Source organism: Cupressus sempervirens, chromosome 7 (genome assembly GCF_028749045.1).
Source record: "Cupressus sempervirens isolate cs-2001-9-10 chromosome 7, ASM2874904v1, whole genome shotgun sequence".
Taxonomy (NCBI): Eukaryota; Viridiplantae; Streptophyta; class Pinopsida; order Cupressales; family Cupressaceae; genus Cupressus; species Cupressus sempervirens.
The window spans coordinates 598824909-598848214 of NC_143124.1; the positions used below are offsets into that span (position 1 = coordinate 598824909).

Sequence of the window (23306 nt, forward strand, 5' to 3'; positions counted from 1 at the left end):
GATTGTATACAAGAAAGCTCTGAAGAAATTGAGCAAGTGTAACTTTGATTGTGTAGTACTATTTTGGATGAAAAGTGAATACAAAGAAACAATTGGAGTTGAACTTTGATTGAGTACAATTGAGATAAGTGCAAATTGGAAGCTTTGACTGTAATTTGCGCTTGTCGTCTTTGATTCATGTTGTATGATTTAAATAATTGAGCATTAAGAATTAGGAAAAATTGGAGCCGAAACTTTGATTGAGAGCGATTGTGGTGATAGACTAGGAGCTTTGACTATAGCTTGTATTGCTTTGTCATTCTTTACTTCTGGAAGTTTTTGTGCCCCAATAGTAAAGGTTATTCTTATAAAATAAATTAAAACTGGACTTAGAGCCAAACTGGTATGCTTTCAGCTAACATTTTGAGTTAGTGTTGGTTTATCGGTATCACCGTTTCCAGCTTTTAGATAGAAGTGTAGTTAGAGATTTGATCTTGCCCATTACTCACTTTGCGGGTAAGTGGATTCTTTCTTGAAAGTTAAGAGGAAAGAATATTTGTAGTACCCTTTCAAAATCTCTTAGCTTCTTGCTTACCTTGAGTTGATCCAAGGAATGGTGAGAAGGGCGAGCCTTCCCTTCAAGGTAGGAGAGACTTTGTCTCATACGCTGTGACTGGTCTACCTATTATGCGATTGGATTGTAAAAACTGTCAATTGCAAAATATCCACCCAACATGCTTAACTAATAATCTTGTATTTATAGTTTCATTCTTTCTTGTACCCTCTTCCTTAATCTAAAATGGTTTGATGGTTCTTTCTCCATATTTATGATTTGTCCATGGAAAGCCTTAGGTCCTAGTCCAGTTCAAGTCTGGTTTTAGAGTTGAAATCCTATTTTGGGTTCAAGTTTGGTCTTCTTTTGGTTTGGATAGGGTTCTGCCCATGGACTATGGGTTTGGATGAGCTCAGGACAAACATGGGACAAATTTTGCTTAGTCACTTGACATTCCACCCCATTTGCAATTTTAAAAAACTTTGATAGTTTTGTGTGAGATTTGCCCATTGTGTTTCAAAATTTTGTGCTGTCCTCTCGCACTCTCAAAACATTATCTTGTTGAGAGTAGGTGATTTGATTCCAAGCCTCACTTTATTTTGTTGAGGTCAGCTATGTAGTGGGTCAAAATATGCATGGATTTGAACAAGCATTTTATTCTCTTCCTTGCTTCATTTTGGAGGCTTGGTCTTTTGTTCCCACCATCTAAGAAACGATGCATGTAATAATGCCTTCTCCATCACTGCCCTTGCTTAACTCCATTGTTTCTTATACCAAAACTGATTCGCTTTCTTTTTTTAGATTGGTAAAAGGCCGAGGCCAATACATTTTACTAATTATTTAAAGGATTTTACATGGTTCCTTCATTCAAACAGGCATTGGTAGGAAAGAACAGAGTCAAGAAACCCTCCAGTCTTGTCTTGGGACTTGTGTCCACTAAAATTTCAGAGAATATTATAGGGGCGTTCCCCTATTCACAAAGTTTTGAGATGGTAAGGACTATTCCTCAATTTTCCCAAAGTTTACATTTGATCTATCTTTCCTTGACAATTTTGTAATTTCCCTTTGATGGATGTTCTTCTTGCTGCTTTGCATTCTTGATTGAATTCCCATTTTGTTTAGCCTGCATCTAGTTACCTCTTGACCATGATCGTTGTTAGAATTTGAAAATTAAAAGGTAAATATAGACTTAACACAAATTGATAAGGATGTAGTTCAGCAAGGATACTTCATAGATTTTTACAATGCAATGTCAAATATTAATCTAGATCTTAATGTTGTAATCAAATTATTACTATTATCATTTAATTGTATAGAAATCATAATATCTTGATGCCAAGAAACCTTCAAAAAGTAAATTTCTCCTTAATTATCTTATACATGATTAGTCAATTACAATTGTGAATATGATCTATTGATTATTATAAATGCATTATTAATAGTTATTTTGAGTTTTTTTTGTTAAGTTCATCTTGTCAACTATTCGTTCTAATTTTAGGGATGGCCTAACTATTTTATTAGTGAAATAAAGAACCTATATTCTAATTTATGGTTCTCTTAGTTACCTTTGCGTTATTTATAGGAAATCCTCTAACAAAATATAAGTTGAAATGTATTGAGGATTAGTAATATGGTCTTTAACCATGGAATTTCTTTGTATATGCTGACTATAGCTTACTTTTAGTTAAGTGAATTATAAATATCTTTAAATTCTCAACTAACTTAAAAATGATTCGTCCTTTTATAAAAGTCCATTTTGATTGATGTTGGAAATCATATAGAAGGTTGCAATCCGATTGGATCTGTGTCCATATACCCTTATTAGCCGGAAGTTTGTGTGTTTACTATTGGATATATTATAATTTGATCGAACATCTTGTTTAGTTATTTTGATAATGGCTATATTATTTCAATCTGCGGGAGCATGGTTGATAGTCTACGTTGAGCTAGTCTGACTGGCAACTCTTATAAGGATATCTTCCCCATTTGCACCTTTCTTTGCATGGAGGTCTGCTTCTTTGTTTCCTTCTCGATATATATGTTTTATGATTGTTTCTTCAAATTTATCAGCTATTAAGAGTGTGTATTCAAGTTTGGAGTTTAGGATCGAATTAGGGGTATACCTTTTCCGAAGTGTGTATTCAAGTTTGGAGTTCAGGATCCAATTAGAGGTATACCTTTTCCTAAGTGCATTTAATATGATTTGAGAGTCAACTTCAATTACCAATTTGTTAATACCGAATTCTTTACTAAGGTTTAAACCCTTGATCAAGGCTTCTAATTTTGCCAAGTTATTAGACATCATCCCTAGAGGTTTGGCACGTTCAATTAAGCAAGAGTCTTTATTTGAATCTAGCTCTCTTTGATCCTATTGCTGGTAACAAGGAAACCAACCCTGGACTATGGCACACCTGGTGCAACTTTCAGTAGGGCAATGCTAGGATTTATTCCAGGCTTGACAGATTTTATGCCAATAAGTATTTTTTCTCTTTTCCTCCTGACATCTCTGGATTTATTGTTCGAGTTATTGCCACCACTCTGTCTGACCATCACCCCATTTTGACTAAGGTTAATTTTAACAATAGTCCCCTTCAACACAAGTCTAGAAGCAGTAAATTCATCTTAAACACCAGCCTCCTCATGGATGAGGATGTCCTTGCTGCTGTGTAGATTATTAGAGGATTAAATAAAATTAATCTTCAGAACCTATCCCATATTGATAGATGGAATACTAACCTCTCCTCCTGGAGGATCTTTTTGCAAACCATTGGGCAGAAAAAAGCTAAGGACTATCGGTTCGTTGAAAAACAATTATCTTCTGATCTGCAAGTTGTCGAGGAGAACATTCAAAATGACTCTTCCAATATGGATCTTCTTTCCAAGGTTATGGCTACCAAAGATGCTCTTAGGAAGCATTAGCATGTTAGAATTTGGGGAGCCAGGATCAGGTCTAGATCCCACTGGCTCCAATTTGGGGATAGGGGATCGAAATTCTTTTTCAACCTTCTTAAGCATAAAAGTATTAAAGAGTCTATTGATAGACTTTCGATTGATAACCAGGACATCTCTAACCCTGAGTCTATTATTCAGGCCTTTGCTAATTATTATGAGACTCTTTTTGCTTCAAAAGACTCTCCTGAGGCTGAGTCGATTAGAGTTCATTGTAGGAAGCTTATTCCTAAAAAGCTTGATCTTGATGATATTGCTATTCTTGCTAATAATATTTCTGTTGAGGAGATTGAAGGTGCTATTAAGGCCCTTAATAATGATAGAGCGTTGGGCCCGGATGGCCTCCCAGTTGAATTCTATAAGTCCAACATCGGATGGATATGTAAGGATCTCTTTGATCTTTATTCTGAAGCCTTGAATAAAGGTACCCTGGGTCAGGATATCAATAGAGGGATTATTAAACTTCTCCCAAAAGAAGGGGATAAAACCTTTATTAAGAATTGGAGGCCTATTACCCTTCTTAATGTTTCCTACAAGATTTTGCCAAAAATTATGGCTCTTAGGCTAGTTAATATTCTTCCTAAATTTGTTAATTTTACCCAAACTGGTTTTATCAAGGGTAGATATATTCTTGAGAATCTCATAACTAGCTGGGAAGCCATGGATTGGTCTAGATGCTCTCATCAAAACTCTGCCATGCTCCTTTTGGATTTTGAGAAGGCCTATGACAGGATTGAATGGAGATTTATCCTTATGATGCTGGATGCTTTTGGTTTTCCTCCTTTCTTTTGTAACACTGTGGCTATGCTTCTTAATGATGCTTCTGCTCAGGTTGAGGTCAATGGTATTCTTTCTGCTCCTTTTTCTCTTGGGAGATCCATTAGGCAAGGGTGCCCTCTGGCACCCGCTCTCTTTGTCATAGCTTCGGAAGCTCTTTATTATATCCTCAGAGATAATTCCTTATCTCCGGAGGTCAGAGGTATTTATCTGCCTAATAATGAAGAGCTCATCAATTGTCAATTTGTGGATGATACCACTTTATTCCTTGAACTTTCAGAAAATAATTTCAGGAACATGCAAGTTAAACTCAATCTTTTTTGTTCTATTTCTGGGGCTAAGATATCTCAAGCTAAATCAATTTGTTTAGGTTGGGATGAGCGGCCCCCGGACTGGTTTCTCCAATACAATTTTAAATGGGGTGGTCCTAATAGGATCATTAGATATCTTGATAGGATCATTAGATATCTTGGCATCCCTTTTTCGGTGGAGCCTGACCTCAAAGACATGTGGTCTTGGGTGAAAGAGAAGATTGATAAAAAGCTGAACAAATGGCATAACAGGGCGTTATCATTGGTAGGCAGAATTCAGGTTTGCCAGAAGATATTGTCCTCATACACCGTATATTATTCTTCTGCTTGGTGTTTTAATAACTATCAGATTTCTGAAATCCAGAAGTCCATCAGACAATTCCTTTGGTCTGATGGCAAAGGGAATAGAAAGATCCATTCTGTTAAGTGGGCTTGGTGCCACATTGACAAGACCCTTGGGGGACTTGAGCTGAAGGATTTAAGAACTCAGGGTATAGCCTTGTCTGCCAAATGGATTTTTGAGTCCATGGAGGGTGATTCTCCTTGGAAAGTGCTAGTTAGGAGCAATATTGAGAGGGGTGTTCCTAGAAAAGCTAAGTCTTGGACTAGCCTCCCCTTTTGTGACCTCATTCTTGGTAATTTTACTATCATGGTTCAAGGCTCCGTGGTTTTCAGGTCTATTTGGAAGGCTTGGGATCATGTTAGGAAATTCATCACTAACAAGGAGTTTCATTCCAATATTCAACTCCATGGTGAAAGATCCATTTGGTGGAATCTCCACCTAAATGGTAAACCTTTGGCCCTTACCCAAGGGTGTTCTGCTAGGCAGTGGGCTAATAAAGGTATTAAACAATTTATGGATCTCTTTGAGTATGATCAAATTATGCCTTGGGATGTTCTTAAGGATAAATATGCTATCCCAGATTCCCATAGAAGAACTTATAACATGATTGTGCAAGCTTTTGTTGGTCTTCCCACTGTTTGTCACACTGATTCTCTTAGGTTCCTGAAGTGCAAATGGCCTGGTGGTATCATTACTACTCTGCTCAAAGCTAAGAATATTTATAAAATCATTGATTGTAATATTGATATTATCAATCATATTAATGCTGTTTGGTACTCTTCTTATGATGCTGATGCTTTGAAAAAGTATTTTGATATCTTGTGGAAGAATCCTGTGGAACCCAAGATTAGATGTTTCAAATGGTTAGTTTTGTTGGACAAGCTACCTATAAAAAGAGATTTTGTTAATTCTGATATTTGTAACTTGTGTAGAGTTCTTGAAACTAGTAGACATATCCTTCTTGATTGAATTTTTGCTAAAGAAATATGGAAAATGTTTGGCATTGTTTATCCTATTAATGTTAATATTTTTGATATTATTTCTGGTCATATTAATGGTCTTCCTAAAGATACCAATTTATTTTGGAATATATTGTCGTCTAACATTCTCTGGCAGATCTGGAAGTGCAGGAACGAGGAAAGGTATCAAGGTAAGCATAGGGATCTTACTGAGTTTTTCCGAAAACTCACTTACTTTAAAATCTTCTTGCAGGTGCAGACTACTATGATGATTGAACGGGACAAAATGAGGAGGTTCCTTCGTGATGGGCATGCTGCTCTTTACTACTTTGAGCTTAAGCGTGGGTACCAGTGGCGTAGTACTTTGGATGATCTGCATGTTTTTGAGCAAGCTTGCAATAGATTGAACAAAGATATTAGAGAAAAAGGGAATGCCAGAAAAGAAGAGTTATTTATGTTGGTGCATATTCAAGGGCATAAAAGTATAGTTTGGATGGAAGGTCCCTTAGGCTGGACTGCCTGGGTTGACAATCACTATGATCTTCTCAGCTAGATAGTTTTTCTTTTCCTCCTTTTGTTGCTTTGTATGTTCAGCTGATACTTTCTCTTCTGGGTGAGGCTTGGCCTCCTTGTGTATATTCGTATTGATACTCTGGTTTTTTTTTTGGTTCTGAAACTCTTATTTCTAATATATAAAAAGTCCAGGGTTACCCATGGAGGCCCCATCGAAGTTTAGCTTTGCCCAACCTGTTGGAGGAGGTTCCCTTTTGCATTCAGCCCTAGCCAATTTATATGATTTGGAGTAAGTCATAGGTGGATTGATTAAGTTGAACCAATTCTTACGCACTTCAGCATTCCATTCGGTGAAACAGCCTTCTTCCTTATATGTGTTCCTGAGATTGTTATTAGCTACTTCTACAATGCATGCTTCCAACTTTTTAAGAAAGGATGACTCCATTCTCTCATTATGGAATATCTTTTTGTTTCTCTCCTTCCATAATTCCCATAGAAGTATGGATGGAGATATTTTCCATAAATTGCTATAGACTTTAGAGCCTTTGTATTTAAGCCACCTTTTGAGGAAATTTACAAGGTTGTCAGGAGAAGCTATTTGTTAGTTTAATTTTTGACATAACCATTGCCAACAACTGCTAGCATATGAGCAGTTAAACAACAAGTGCTTTGTTGTCTCAGAATTATTTTTGCATAATGGACATCTTGATGGCCCCTCAAATCCCATCTTGGTGATTCTATTTGCTGTAAGAATTCTCCTTTGAAGTGTTGCCCAAAGAAAGATGCTTGCCTTGGGAAAGCATGTAGAGTTCCAACATAGATTGAGGGGAATGTCAATCTTTTTCCATTGTTGGGAATTTATAATCTTTTCATAACATATTTTAACTTCGTATTTATCGTCCTTTGAAGCTCTCCATATGAATTTGTCCTCCTTGTCTTTGTGATTGACTTGCCTTTTTGTTTTGGAAGAACTCAAAAGTATTTTTTTCAAAAGTATTTTTTTATCCTATGGTGTCAAATGGGTATTTTGAAGGGGTTTCCATTGCCAACCCCCATATTGATTATCGCTTATTTTAATTTTATAGTCACTTACTCGTTGCCCCCAAAGATTAGTAAGAGCGTTTTTGATATTTGTTGTGAGGTTTGAGATGTTTGGCGAGGGAAGCCCATCCCATGGGTCTTCCCTGAAAAAGTGCCTTGACCAAGGCCGATATCCCATGTGAGATTTTTGGCTATTAGAGGACAACAATTCATCATAAAGGTCTAAGTTCTTGATCCTCTTTGGAGAATTTTTGGTGTGAAATAGGGATAACATATTGGAACTGTTCAGGCATTTATGCTATAAAATCTTGGCCCATTTGTTGTGTGTTCTTGGTACATTTTACAAATAAGTTTGGTTTCTAAAGCCTCATTTTGCCAACTCCAATTCTCAATGCGTAGTCCTCCATATTCTTTAGTTTGACATTTTATCCCACTTTATCAGAGCTTATTTCTTCTTTTCTTCAGTACCTTGCCCAATTTTTTTTTAGGTTACTGTCTAGTTTCCTCTTTACTCCTTTGAGCAGAGGAATGCAAGACATATGGTAAGTGGGTATGGCTGATAAAACTTCTTTAATCACAGTTGTCCTTCCAACTTTTGATAACCAATTTTGTTTCCAGCTCTCCAATTTTTTATCTATTTTTTCCGAAATTGGATTCCAAGTTTTCCCTTCTCTAACGCATTTTTATAGCTGGATGCCAAGATATTTGATTGGAAAGGACCCTTTCCTATACCCCATAATATAATAGATGTATTTCTCCATTGAGGGACTAGTATTAAGGAAAAAATTCTCTGATTTGTTGGCATTTACCCTTTGACTTGAAACTTCCATGTAATTTATTTATTATTTTCCTAAAGTGTCGAGCCTCTTCCAGTGAACTTTCCCTTGGTAGAATGGTATCATTAACAAACTGTTGGTGTGTTATTTTACGGACTTCCTCTGTTACTATTATAACTTTAATTTTTCTGTTTAACTGAGCCTTTTTTATAGCTCTACCAAAGACTTCTGCCATAATAATGAAGAGGAAAGAAGGTATTGTATCCCCTCGTCTAATTCCTCTGGATATACTAAAGAAGCCTTTAGGAGTACTGTGTATTAGTAGTGAAATTTTGAGCATCAAGATGCAATTGTATATTAAGTTGATCCATTGTTGTGAAAAGCCAAACGGTTCAAATGTTTTGCATAAAAATCTCCAATCTACTTTATAGTAGGCTTTTGTGTCTGCCTAACCTCATTAACATTCAAGCTTCCTTTGTCATGTCCCTTTTTTTGGAGGTAGTTTGATTTAATTAATTAAATTAATTAAGTTGTCCCAAATAATGAATATTTTATGGGGATGACTAATTAATTATTTTAATTAAATAAATAAGTGGTATTAAGTTAATTATTTATAAAATTATCAAATAAACAAATATTAAAAGGTAACTTTATATTTAATTAATTTAATAAAGTGACTTGAATTATAAAATATTGTATAAAGTCAATAAATAAAATAATATTCTAGAAGTTTCTGGAGAAAGTGGAGAAAAAAGAATAAATAGGCATCTTGGGCTTCATTCTTAGCAAGGCAGATTTGATGTTGTTGTTGTTGTTTCACTTTGTGGAGCCTAGGGTTTCTGCAGATTACTTCTTTCGTCATAGGAAACGAAAACTTCCTATTGATAGCAATTTTGAGGGTGTGAAATATCACTTGAATTAATGCAGTTGGGAGGAAGATACTTCAGTCTTCTATTTGTGCTACATTGAGAAAAAAAAAGATTCAAAAAGTAGTTCGAAAAAGCAGATCTGAAAAAGCAGTTCGAAAAAGCAAAGCGGAAAAGTAGATCCGAAAAAGCAAAGCGGAAAGGCAGCATTGGTGAAAATTATTACAGCCATCTACAATCAGGTTCTTTTGGATATTTCATGCATTTTTCTTATCATTTAGATGCATATTAGAAGGTAAGGCTGTAGGTGAAAGTTGTAACAGATTTAAGCATTATTCTTGCGAATGTAAGCCAAGAGTCTTGGCCATTTCATACTAGCATTGTAGTTGACATTTTATGTGCAATAAAGGAGACATAGGTTGCTGGTCTGATATACTGTAATTGCATATGTATTTATCATTCATGATCAGCTTATTAGTTTGCATGTCAATTGTTTGACAAAATGTCAATTGGCTGTAGGTTCTCTTTTTGGCATAAATAATGTTATAATTCTGCATACCAAGTGTTTGTATTAATGCCACTTGGCTATAAGTGCATTAACGCCATCATAGGTTGCATCCAAAGTGTTTGTCATAATTACTATTTGCTATAACAGCATATTGCAAGTAGTCTTTAGTACATATATGTATTGAATATTGTAGAAATAAGTTGCACATTCATGTTAGGTCATTGTGTAGTCAATTTTGAGTCTTCTTGCAAAAGATTCTCATTGATGCAAATTGAAGAAAGAGTCATTAAAACAAACTGAAATACTATATCAGTCATATGACCCTTGTATGCAAAGTGTTTTCTTGAGCCTTTATCAGCATTTTGGGATCAGATTAGAGCAAGGATATTACATCCTTGTTTATTTGTGTGGAATGCATTAATTCTTGAATAATAATTATACCATTGAAGATGACCTATCAGGGACAATCCCTGTCTGTACTGCTGAAATGAGCTTTGGTAATACTTTTTAAAGTCTATTAGCTAATACTTTGAGATAATTTTATAGATAGTTTTGCATAAGGCCATAGGCCTAAAATCTCATGACTCTTCATGATCAGATTTTTTGGGAATTAGAGTTATGAACATATTATTTATTTTAGTCAAAAGAGAACCAAAGTTTCTAGTTGCTTCAATGGCTTCCCATAGATCATGTCCTAATATATGCTTGCATTTCTTTATATCTGTAACTTCGATTACCATACTGATCTGATTGTACAAATTGCACAGATCTTATCATTCATGGAATGCCTTATGAAGGCCTATATATAATTGTTCCTTGTCTAGGTATGATTGGCGTCTCCTTTGGAATAATTGTATTTGAGTATTAACTAACTAATCTTAGTTAAGTTTGATTACAAATCTATTCCTCCTTTGGCACCGATTATGAGAATACAATTATGGGCCGACCTAGATAGGGTCACGTCCCTTCAAGGGACATGCCCTTTGGTTGCCGTATTTATATAGGGTGTGGTTGTAGATAAAGGACACACAACAATAACATAGTTTGCTCCTTTAACAATATTACCCTAGACGAATACTTGTAGAGACAAAACATTTCCAGAATAATATTTATATTATTGGTATCACTTCATTCAAGTCTGGTTATAGAAGATCATCAACAACAAGCACTTAAGAAGGTGTTATCTCAATCTGATTCCTAGTAGAATTTGCAGAAGCTTTACATGGTATCAGAGCTCTAGTAGTCGAACCTAGGCTCTGCAAATTGACAATTAGACTTTAGATATCCAGCAACATCCTTCTATCTTCAATGGCAAGCACAATCAGACCCGAGGATTGGTTTGATGGGAAAGAACACTTTATTGCTTGGAATTCAAAATTATGATGATTCTTGAAGACAATGATGTGAAACAGTTTGTTGATTCAGCATCCAAGCAACTTGATGTTGAACCTAATAAAACTATCTGGAGTAAAGGAAATAGGAAAGTCATGCAGATCATATTAGATGGAGTGAAAAATAAAATAGTACCTATGCTAACAAAACATCAAACAATATTTCATATGATGAATGCATTATTAAATGCATATGAGGTTAACAATGTGACTAGAACCCTTGCACTAGAAGGCAACTAAATCATATATAGATAAAGAAGGGAGAATCTATGAACTCTTACTTCCTAAGGGTGGTTAGTCTAAGGGACGAACTTGCAAGTATAGGGACCAAAATTGAAGACAAGGAACTAACACTTATGGCTATAGATGGGTTACTAGATTCATGGGAAATATTCTCACAAGGAGTAAGTGCTAGGGACAATCTTCTAGACTTTAATAGACTTAAAGGAGATTGCCTGCAAGAAGAATCTAGAAAACTTAAGAAAGGAGGAAGATTGAAAATTGAAGATGAAGAACTTCTTGTTCTCAACACAAATTCCTATAAAGGTAAGAAGAAGCACTTCAAGAAGAAGGGTAATCAAAAGAATGATAAACTTAAGAAAGATCTATCCAAAATAAAATGCTTCAAATGTGAAAAATTTGGACACTACAAATCGAATTGCCCTGAGAATACTAAGCAACAAGTAAACTGTACAAACATTACTAAGAAAGAAGATAACTTTGATATTGAGAATCGTGTATTGTATTCTGCACTATCAAATGAAGTATCAAGCAAAGCATGGGTGATTGATAGTGGATCATCTCGACACATTACATGATACAAAGAAGCACTAGACTCTATATCAGAAGAAGTTGATGGCGAAGTTACCATCAGTGACAATTTAGCTCATTTAGTCAAAGGAATTGGGAATTGCACCTTGAAACTAAAATCAGGAAGTTCCCTACATCTCAAAGGAGTACTTTATGTACCAGGATTAAAAATGAATCTAATCTTTGTTACAACACTTGAAGATGATGGACATAATGTTGCATTCATGGACGGTAAAGTAATGACATGGTCTAAGAACTCTTCATTTAAAAAATCAAAGATGACTGGTCAAAGAAAGAGATACTTGTATGAATTAAATACAGAACCTAGTCAAACTATTTAAGCCTTAATTCATGAAGCTGCTAATATAAACAAAATATGGCACAGAAAGTTAGCACATCTAAATTTCAAAACCTTATCGACTATGGAGAAGATGGTTACTGGTTTACCTAAGTTGAATAAAGATCATTCAAGCATATGCAAAGGATGTGCTATGGGTAAGAACACCAAAAGTCCATTTCATGATAGCACTAGGAAAACTAACAAAGTTTTGGAATTAGTCCACTTAGATTTATATGGACCTATGTCTGTTCCTTTTCTTGGAGGGTTCTGGTATTATATACTTTTTATAAATGACTTCTCTAGAAAAACTTGGATTTACTTCTTAAAATATAAAGAATCAGAAGAAATCCTTTATAGATTTAAAGAATTCAAAACCTAAATTGAAAACTTATCAGGACATAAAATTAAAATTCTTAGGACTGATAATGGAGGGGAATATACTTAAGATTTGTTTAAAGAGTTTTGTAAAGGAGCAGGAATTAAGAGGGACTATACTATTCCTTATAACCCACAACAAAACGGGGTAGTAGAAAGGAAGAACAAAACAATTATAGAAGCAACAAGAGCTATGATATTTGATCAAAATTTAGCATATTATCTTTGGGTAGAAGCCTCTTGTACTGCTATATATATTCAAAACATAAGTCCTGATGGGGAGGCTAGGATAGATTGGCTAGTCTATGCCCTGATCCTGTCTAGGATCCAAGTGTTCCTCTGACACCTCTGATGGTCTATAGGATTCCTTAATCATCCAAGGATCCCCTGACCTGCCCTAACCTGCTCACCAAGTCAGCTATTCCAATCTTTCAGCATTACAAGCTTTGTTCTCTAGCAACTATCCCTTAAATAGGCTTATAAGGGTCTTCTAGGGTTCAACACCATTCCCAAGCTCTAACAAGGAGTTTGATAAGTTTCAAGGTGGTTTTACAACCTATTCAACATATCCAAGGTGATGGCAAGAATGGGTTACTACCCGATTGTAGGGTTTCTTAACAAATAGGGCTACTAGAGGAGCCCCAATTAGGCCTCCTTCCGGATTTGTAGGGCTTTTAACACCTTTCCTTCAAGGATTCATCACACCTGGTTTAAAGAACATTTGTTACAAATGATCGACTCTTGCTGATTTTTGGGGTCTTGAGCCTCCATATGACTGTACAACCCCTGTGCCAAAATGTGAGGGTTTTGAGAGTTTCTTGGTCTCCTTGCTGTCCCAGTCTTTACAACACTTTACAAGGCTTCTCCAATCCTCCCCTCCACAACACTACACCACCTAATACCCTTCTTAACTCCCTCCAAAGGGTTTGTCTTGAAATCCACTCCTTTGTCTTATTAGGACACTAACTGCTCCTAGCTAGGCTCTGCTGAACTCGCCTAGGGCTTTGTCAAACATATGCTTGCTCTTATTTGTTGGGCCCCTGCTTGCATATAAATACAAGTTAGGGTCTGTAGTCTTAGAATCCACAGTTCCATGGTATGCCCACGGTGGAAACAAGATCTACAACCCTTTATTTACATAACTCTCCAAAACTGGCAGAGCACTGTCTTCTTTGAAAGAACTAAATAAAACACTTCAAAACTTGAAAGAACCTAATCTAATGCACACACAAAGAAGAACAAACACCATACACAGTATTTCATCCAACAAATCCACAAACACTACTCTATTTGCTTCAAAACATAATGAAAACCAGTAATCATCACTATAAAAATCAGGCTCAGTCTGCTATATTCGTACTGTAGCCGTACAACAGCAAAATTTTCAACGAAGATTTAGGGTTCCTCAGGTCTTAAGTACCGTCCTCCTCGATAAGTGTGTGGTATTAGGGCTTCTTAGCCACTTAAGCAAGGTTAACTCTTCACAAATAAAAAGTTGCTCAACAACTTTTGAAAAGTTGCTAGTAACTTCTGAGCAACTTTTTGTTGCCTGAGCAATTTTTCCTCTTACATCACTAAGACCATTTCTAGGTCTTTCCAAGGCACTCTTGTGCTTAAAACCCAACCAAACACACAACCTAAGACCTCGAAGCACATAGCTAGGCAAAGATCTCATGATTACATCTTTTGAGCAACTTTTTATTGCTCAAGAAATTTTTGCCCTTACACTTAGATGACCAAAATATAGGTCCTTCTAAGGCACACATGTGCTCATATCTCAACAAAAACTCCTATTCCAAACTCCTACTAACATGGAAAATTAATGACCACAGGATGACATCATGCCCTAGGTTATTGTGCCATTTACATCAAGAACCAAAAGGAACCTCTTGGACCTAACCTATGCCTAGGCACACAAGCATGAGCTAAGGCTCTTATTTTACTTACATGCTTATGTCAAGAAGATTAACACACCAAAAATGTGAAGGTGGGAGCCCTTGGAAGAAGTTCTCACTCCTACCTTAGAGATAAAACTCTTGAAGAAGTCATTACTAAGGTTAAACCTAATATAAGCCATCTTAGGATATTTGGGTGCCCAATATATATACATGTTGCAAAAGAAAAGAGAACTAAGTTAGAACCCTCTGGGAAGAAAGGTATTTTTGTTGGGTATAGTGAAACATATAAAGCATATAGGATTTTCATACTTGGTCAGAAAAATATTGACTTTAGTAGCTATGCTCCACGGAGTTTCGAGGACGGGGACGTTTTAAGGGACGGGAACGTGTTTCCGGTACGGGTACGGGTCGAAGCCAAAATTAAGGGGACAGGACCTCAGGGGATGGCTATAAAATAGAGGGGATTTTAAATTTTTTATATATTGAGAATTAGACTTCTTTAGAGATATATTTCTGATATGCATACCATAACAATGATAAATCATAACATTGATAAACCATTCACCATAGAATACATGGAAATTGAAAACTATTAAGATTAGAATCAAAATGAGAATATGATATGATGATATATCCGAATATCACATACAATTAGCAAAAATGCCCAAAGGCTTTAAGTATCAATCTATCATCATCATGCATGAAATGAAAATCAAAATGACATAATGAAAGTAAATACTAGAAGTGTAAATGAGATGTCCAACTCCATAATAATCAAAAGCAATAATGTATCTGAGTAGTTGAAAAGCAGAAAGCCAAATATATGGCTATCCTCTAGGAATCTAAATCTCTATCTAAATCAAGATCATCATCAATCTCATCCTCTGAATCATTGGCAGGGGTAGGCAGAGGGTCCTCATCCAATGGAACACCAAGCAGCCCTGGGGGTGTGTTATCCTCATCAATCTGCAATGCATCCTCAGGATTAACATCCCAACGTAGTGCTGGAGTCTGTCGATACTCAAGACTTTGTCGCTCCTGTAGTTGCAATACACTATGAACAACCACAAGCTTCTCCGATCGTCTAGAGGTAAGGTTGTTCCTCTTGACCGATTGAATGAAGCTATATGTAGACCGATTCCTCTCTGCAGTAGAGGAACTCGCAACCTGTGAGAGAAGACTGGTGGCAAGGGCTTTCAGCTCAGGTGCATCTCTACCATGCCATGTCCACCATCCAATCAGGTCCTTTTGAGCTAATGTAGCTCTATCAGTCCTCGCCTCTGGTCTACCAAATGTTGGATCACGAAGATTGGCAAAGTCAAGCCATTGCCCTCGAATTTTTGCAGCATCCTCTGCACTATACATTTTTGAAAGGGCCTTGAAGAAGCCCTCCTTCACCTATATTGAACAAACAAAAATTAAGAAGTGAGAACTTAGAGTTTATAAACTTCACAAATAAAATAAATTTTTTAAAAATGTATTATAAAATCAGAATTCTTTAATAAATTAAACTCACCTCCTCATCATTAGATGGAGGCACTCTCTCAGGCCTTGGTGCATACCATTTTGGATTGATTGCATAGGCTGCCATATGAAGTGGGGTGTTCATAGTGTTCCACCTTTTCATTACAATGGGCTTAAGATGCTCCTCATAGAACTCCAAAGTAGGTTCCTTATCTTTAACAGCTTGCTTGATCTGCCCAAGCATGCTATCAAAGGTCTCGTAAATCTCTCCAAGGCTAGGAGAGTCAGTATCAGCATATCTAATGACCTGCACAATAGGGTCAATGAAGGAGCAAATGTATCTGCAAATGAAAGAAAATTGCAAGTGAGAAACATAATATGTTAAAAAAATCAGCAAGTGCTTAAATCAGAATTTTTTTTTTATTAAATCAGCAATAATAACAATTATGATGTCCACCAATTCTTAAGTTTCTTACCTCATTGTGGTCCACCAATTTTCATCCAGGATTCTTCGTTTGACAAGTCTTCCATCTGGGGTGCTTGATTCATGCCATCTATTCCACTCTGCATTGACCACCATGGATTGTAAGGCCTCTTGGACCTCAAGCATCCTCTCCAACAAAATGAAGTAGCTAGCATATCGAGTCTCCACAGGCTTGAGGAATTCATTTTTGGAAAATGTCCTGAATAATGCAAGAGATGTGTGATGATTGCAAATAAACATTTGCACGTCTCTAGCCTCAAACACCATAGTCTTTATTCAATCAATTTTCCCAAAGTCCTTCAAGGTGTTATTCAATGCATGTACACAACATGGGGTCCAAAAAATGTGTTTGTAGGTGCTCTCTACTATCAATCCAGCTGATTTACACATCCGGGCTGAATCAGTGACTACTTGCACAACATTTGAAGCCCCTACCTCTTCTATAGCATCCTTCAAAATCTGAAATTGGAAGGATGCATCCTTTTTTTTCCCGAACAATCAATGGCTCTAAGAAAATAGGCCCCTGCTGTACTAGTGACAATAAGATTGATGAGTGGCCGATGTTTGATATCGGTCCAACCATCCATGATAATAGAACATCCATCACTCATCCATGTTTGCCTTATATCCTCCATCAAAATGTTTACTTTTGAGTACTCTTTGTCAAGGATAGTGGTGCATAATTTAGTCTCTCCTGGTGGTAGAAATGAGGGACCAATAGCATAAATATCTTTGCACATTTGTTTATAGAATGAGGAACGAGAAACATGGTATGGTATGCCATGAGCAACAAGAAATCTGCCAATGGACTCTTCAGCTCTCTCTTTTGCTTGTATGTTAAATAAATCAGCCACATTGGTATCTCTCTTAGTCTTGGCCTTTTCCTTCCCTTTACTAACAGTGCTAGTGGGAGTCAATGAGGGTGTGGGTGTGCTACTCTTAGGACCCCCAGATTTCAATAACTCCCCTTCCACATACAACCTATTGGCCTCAAGTTTTTCTTCCTCCGTAATTTTTTTGCAACCTTTCACCCCTTGCCCACCTATCCATAAAAGATGGCAATACACTCTTGTGTAGCTCCCAAAATAATGCTTCTTACATATATGACACTCCCATTCCCTACTAGCCCCCGAATTTTTCTTCTTATTCTTGTCTACTTTTGTGGCAAATTGTAGGAGAGGTTTCTTAGGATTGAATGGGCCTTTGGCATATTGTTTTAGGGCTTTGGAAGGGCACTCAAATGGATTAGGCATTGCATCTTCCATAGGGACATCTACAATAGGTTCATCAATGGCTGCCCTAGGTCTTTTTTTTGGTCTTTGTAATTGTGACACTTGAGTTTCTTGCATGGCAACTTCCATGCTATCACTACTTCCCTCACTCTCACTGCCACTCATATTTTTGCCTTTGGATTTTACAATGATTTATAGTATACTGCTGCAAGTTATAGAAAAATAAAATATTTCAATGTTCCATTAACATGCCCTCTCTATGTCATTGAAAAAAATGAAAAATGACAACAAACAACAATGAAGTTTGAATCAAACAAAAAGAAAATAAAAAAATACCTAGAATGAAGTAGAAATGAAGGCAAAACCTCCTCTTCCACCTCCAAAACACACTCCTCTTTTGTTGTTGTTGAATGTTTTCCTCTTCCTCTTCCCAACTTGCAAACAACTCCAAATGAGCAATGAACTCCAACTTTAACTATTTAAGAAGACACATTAGGGTTAATATCCATGTGGGCCTTGGGCGGAATAGAAAAGACAATTTTTTTTTTTTAACTTTTTAACTCACCCGCAGCCGGCTGGAAAAAAGGGGACGGTGTGGGCAAAAGGGTACGGGCGAGGGACGGGAAAGCTGTCCCCGGTACGGAAATCCGTACCCAAGTTTCCTATGAAACTTGTTTTAGCGTTTCGGGGACCGTCCCCTTTTCCCTCAAAAAGGGACGTCGCAGGGTACGGCCAAAATTCGTACCCGCGTCCCCGTTTCGTACTCAATACGGGTACTAGGGTACAGAGGCAGGAGACGCGTCCCCATGGAGCATAGCTTAGTAGGGATGTAATGTTTGAAGAAGATTTAACATTCAGAAGAGCCCTAAGTTTTGAAGATCCGTCTCACTTACCTAGTGCTGAAGAAAATACTGAATCTGAGTTTCAGAGGGAGAACATTGAAGAAATTGAAGATGAAATTCAAAATCTTAATCTTGAGGAAACTCAAAATCCAAAGAAAAGACCACTTTGGGCCATTAAGGCAGTAGAGGAAGCACAAGACTTCGCTGCACCATCTAGAACCTTTAGAGAAAGCAAAAGACCCAAAAGATTTTCTATTTATGTAGCAAACATGAGTGATTTCTCTAAATCAGAACCAACCAATGTTTTAGATGCTATTAAACATACAGCTTGGAAGGATGCTATGATGGAAGAATACCAATCCATTATTAAGAATGATGTTTGAGAAATTGTTCCAAGACCTGAAGGAAAATCCGTTGTTTCTTGTAAATGGATATTTAAATCAAGCATGTTGTTGATGGTAGCATTGAAAAATATAAAGCTAGATTCGTAGCCAGGGGATTCTCTTAGAAAGAGGGAATTGATTATGAAGAAACCTTTGCTCCTGTTTCCATATACACCTTTGTAAGAACAGTCCTAGCTATTGGAACATTGAAGGGATGGAAAGTACATCAAATGGATGTAAAAACAACATTTTTGAATGGAAAGATTACAAAGGAGGCATATTTGGAACAACTTGAAGGATTTGAAACTCATAACCCTAAAGTTTTTGTTTGCAGGTTCAAGAAAGCTCTCTATGGGCTTAAACAGGCTCCAAGGGCCTGGTATCAAAGAATTGATAAGTATCTCATCAGTTTACGATTATCAAAGAATGAAGCTGATCCAAATCTCTCTTATAAAAAGGATAAAGATAATATGATAATATTGATACTATATGTTGATGATTTACTAATTACAGGTAATGATCATCTTATAGATCAATGCAAGAAAGATCTAATCAGAGAATTTGAAATGAAAGATTTAGGACTCCTTCATTACTTCCTAGGACTAGAAGTATGGCAGAATTTTGATAGCATCATAATTAATCAACAAAAGTATACATTAGACATTTTGAAGAGATTTGGAATGTGGAACTGCAGACCCATGTCTTCTCCAATGGAGACTAATCTACATAAACTTAAGAAAGCAACAACATAATCACCCTCCATAGATTCTACTCTTTATAGATAGATGATTGGGTCTCTTATGTACTTGGTAAATACAAGATCTGATATTTGCTATGCTGTTAATGCCTTAAGTCAGTTTATGTGTGAGCCAAAGGAAATTCATCTAGTTGCAGTTAAAAACATTATGAGATACTTACAAGACACTCTTAACCTTGGGCTCAAATATGAGAAAGTTGACTTGCACTTACATCCTCAGATTGGGGTGGAAGTATTAATGATAGAAAAAGCACTTCAGGATGTTGCTTCATTATAGGATCAACAATGATATCATGGATATGCAGAAAGCAGTCATCACTAGCACGACGTTCCATAGAAGCTGAATACATTGCAACAACAATGGCCTCTCGAGAAGCAATCTGACTTAGAAAGTTACTTTTGGGATTATTTGGTCAACCCATGAATCTTGTTATTATTCATTGTGATAATCAGAGTTCTATCAAGCTTTCTGTGAATCTGGTTTTCAATAACAGGTCCAAGCATATTAAAATTCTTTACCATTATGTAAGAGATATGGTAGACAGGAATACTGTAAAATTAGAGTACATTTGCACTACAGATCTGACAACAGATATTCTTACCAAACCTCTCTCTTGCGTGAAGATAGATCACTTCAGGAAAAGACTTGGTATGGTTGAATTATAAAACATTTGTATTCTTTAAATTATTAATAATTTTTATTGTCAGGCTATTGATTGTTATGGGTTTCACCATTTGTATTCATCATCTAAGAGGTGACGATCTTTGAGATAATGAACACTTGTATAAAAGACATTATGAGAGATGATGATCTCTTAGGTAATGTGCTGAACAATAGAGAACTGTTGTCTAATCTAGGTGAGTTTAAGATCATATTGTGATATAGACATTTCTATGTCTATGAGTCACAATTTGGATAAATGAAGAATTTAATCATTCTGTGGATTTTATCCTGTATTCTGGTAGATCTTAAACTCAAGATCATGTTGTGATATAGGACTGCCAATACCTATGAGTTACAACTTGGATAAATGAAAAATTTAATCATTCTTCGGATTTTATCCTATATGTTGTATGCTTTGAAATACTGTTATCACTAGTATTAGTGATAAGTCATATCACAGGTATAGTAATATGACATAGTATCATGTGTTCGATTATACCACATGCTTAGAAGATTCAGATAAATATAGATTTTCAATCTATGCTTATTCATTGTAATTGATGATGCTAGATATGTTATCTCTAAGTATGATTATGAAGTTAAGAGGGAGTGTTAAATCTGTAACTTTGATTACCTTACTGATCTGATTGTACAAATCGCATAGATCTTATCGTGCATGGAATGCCTTATGAAGGCCTATATATAATTGTTCCTTGTCTAGGCATGATCGGTGTATCCTTTGGAATAATTGTATTTGAGTATCAACTTAACTAATCTTATTTAAGTTTGATTACAAACCTATTCCTCCTTTGGCGCCGATTATTAGAATACAATTATGGGCTGACCTAGATAGGGTCATGTCCCTTCAAGGTACATGCCCTTTGGTTGCCGTATTTATATAGGGTGTGGTTGTAGATAAAGGACACACAACAATAACATATTCTGCTCCTTTAACAATACTGCCGTAGACGAATACTTGCAGAGATAAAACATCTCAGAATAATATTTATATTATTGGTATCACTTCATTCAAGTCTGGTTATAGAAGATCATCAACAGCAAGCACTTAAGAAGGTATTATCTCAATCTGATTACTAGCAGAATTTACAGAAACTTTACAATATTGACTAAACTGTAGGATGATCAAGCCTCCTTGTTTACAAAGGATGAGTTTGTTGATTTCAAGAGATGGGCCATGGAGGATGTTGTTGTAGTAAAGTGGGATAGATTGCATTGTCAATGCATGAAATTCATGGGGTAGAAGAGCCATTGCTATCTAGTAGCAAGGTGGAGCCATGAAGACAATCTTCTTTACCAAGTATGGAGCTAGAATTGAGTGTGAGGACTAGACTCTTGATAACCCAATTTTTTACTAGAGCAAGGAAGAGGAAATTGTTAAAACTTACAATTTTCTACTTGCTCAGATTTGCAATTTATGACAATAAATTTCAAATACAATCATCATACATTTGTAATAGTCATCAGGTAGTAGCTTGCTATTGGACACAATTTATTTATTTGTATTCAAGCATAAAATCTGATGGAAAACATTTCCATGTGGTTTTTAAGACTCATTTGATATATTCTGTATTGAATTATGCAAAAGATTGCGTTTTCAAACAAAATTAAGTATTTTTTAAAGTTGAGTTTGTTGAGCTTTTATCAAGTCAAAAGTATTGGGCTTGCCAAGTACTAACAAAGTTCTGGTCTGTGAACTATGGTATTTTATATCTTTGGTCCTGTTGTCTTCTTTCATCTTTTAGTGAATTACATGTCTATATATACACATGTTAAGTGCATGTTTTATCAAATTCAATATTCAAATGTGATGACACCTGAATGATCACACCTCTTTCTAAAAAAGAGTCAGTTCATGAAGCTATTAATCGCTTGTAGAATCACATATATCCTTAGAACTGAAACATGCTGTTGATTTTGTTCAACACTAGGCTTTATCATTGACAAAGATCTTAACCTTATTTGAATACTTCATAATTTGCGAAAATGGAAACACTCAAATTTATAATCAGTGTTTTGTCAATTTTTTTTACACAATATAAATGATAATCAAATTGAATAATCTTCGAATTTCACTTTGGCATCTAAGATTCATATGATTGTTTAAACAGTTTGTTTTCTATTTGTGGTATTGATATATCAGCATACGAGATTCGTTTTATTGTTTAATCTCTGTGTTATGCATATTGTGAAATTTATGGTTTATATTATTGTTTGATCCATTTGTTGTGTATGGGTGGTATCGATATATCAGTATACAGTATCTATTGCATTTTGCCCATCTTATTAATCTGTTAGAAGTTTCCTTGTTTTGTTTGACATGCATATTAGAGTTGTGAGCCCTAATGGTATTACATAGGATAAAGCCTATTTTGTGAGAGTTCAAGCCATAAGAATATTATTCTGAGTATCTAAGCTAATGTGAATTACTAAAGTTCCCTGCATTGTCATTTGAATCTAATGCATCTAATGTAGGAATTGGGACCAGTTTGAAACAAACAAAATGCTTTTTGGTGTGGAAAGCACTTTTAATGAAGAACTATACACAACAAAGCTTGACAAGGGACCTCAGATGATCAGTATAGAAAGAGAGGCTTCTCGAGTTGCTAGAGAAATTGAGGGACAGGTGACTAAGAATATTCATCTAGTGGAGGTAAGCTTTGACTCAAGCCACTACTTTCTTGCATTCTGCTTGTACCTCGTTTGTAGGTTCTTATCAAATCTTTTTCAGTTACCTTTTTTTGTGTTGTTCAGACAACTATTGAGCTTAGAATTTTACAATGGCGGAGACTTTCCGTTTCTCCTTTTTAATATTTTTCTACACTTTTGTGTCATATAGGAAAGAGGTACTCATTTCTCAGAGAAGTTGGACTCATTGGATGAGGAAAGTAGGTTTTCGTCAGTACTTAGAGAAATGGATAATGATGTTGGAGATGATTATGAATATGAACATGCTGATAATGATAATGAGAAAATGTTTGGAAGCAATATTGCTTTTGAAGCTGTTGATTCCAAAAAGAAATTAAGGCATGCCTACCAACCTTCATCTGCAGGATCCTCAGAGGTATGCTTT

General features: G+C 35.9%; 2 protein-coding genes across 17 annotated transcripts in view; one reads left to right on the forward strand and one right to left on the reverse strand.

Annotated features, from left to right (window-relative positions):
- LOC149548157 (uncharacterized) overlaps nt 1-23306 on the forward strand; it is a 208328-nt gene that overhangs the window by 38063 nt on the left and 146959 nt on the right. For all 16 annotated transcript variants that reach the window (XR_016353989.1, XR_016353992.1, XR_016353991.1 and 13 more), the window contains exons 5-6: nt 22709-22886; nt 23073-23297. Coding sequence is in view for 10 of the 16 variants with exons in the window: in XM_089792185.1 (XP_089648311.1) it covers nt 22709-22886; nt 23073-23297 (403 nt within the window). In the remaining 6 variants the exon portion in view is untranslated. The remainder of the gene's footprint in view (nt 1-22708; nt 22887-23072; nt 23298-23306) is intronic.
- On the reverse strand, nt 15224-16954 carry LOC149548158 (uncharacterized). The gene is made up of 3 exons (XM_089793658.1): nt 16330-16954; nt 15906-16194; nt 15224-15787 (listed from the first exon to the last, which is right to left on the reverse strand). Exons 1-3 carry the CDS (start codon nt 16602-16604, stop codon nt 15224-15226), a joined length of 1128 nt encoding a protein of 375 aa, XP_089649784.1. The 5' UTR covers nt 16605-16954.

Bases quoted from the DNA above. Each gene is read 5' to 3' on its own strand.
- LOC149548158 (XM_089793658.1), bottom strand. From the start codon at position 16,604: ATGGTGTTTGAGGCTAGAGACGTGCAAATGTTTATTTGCAATCATCAC. The intron at 16,195-16,329 runs GTAAGAAACTTA...TTTCATTTGCAG, and splicing joins AATTGGTGGACCACAATGAG to ATACATTTGCTCCTTCATTG. The intron at 15,788-15,905 runs GTGAGTTTAATT...TGTTCAATATAG, and splicing joins CTCCATCTAATGATGAGGAG to GTGAAGGAGGGCTTCTTCAA.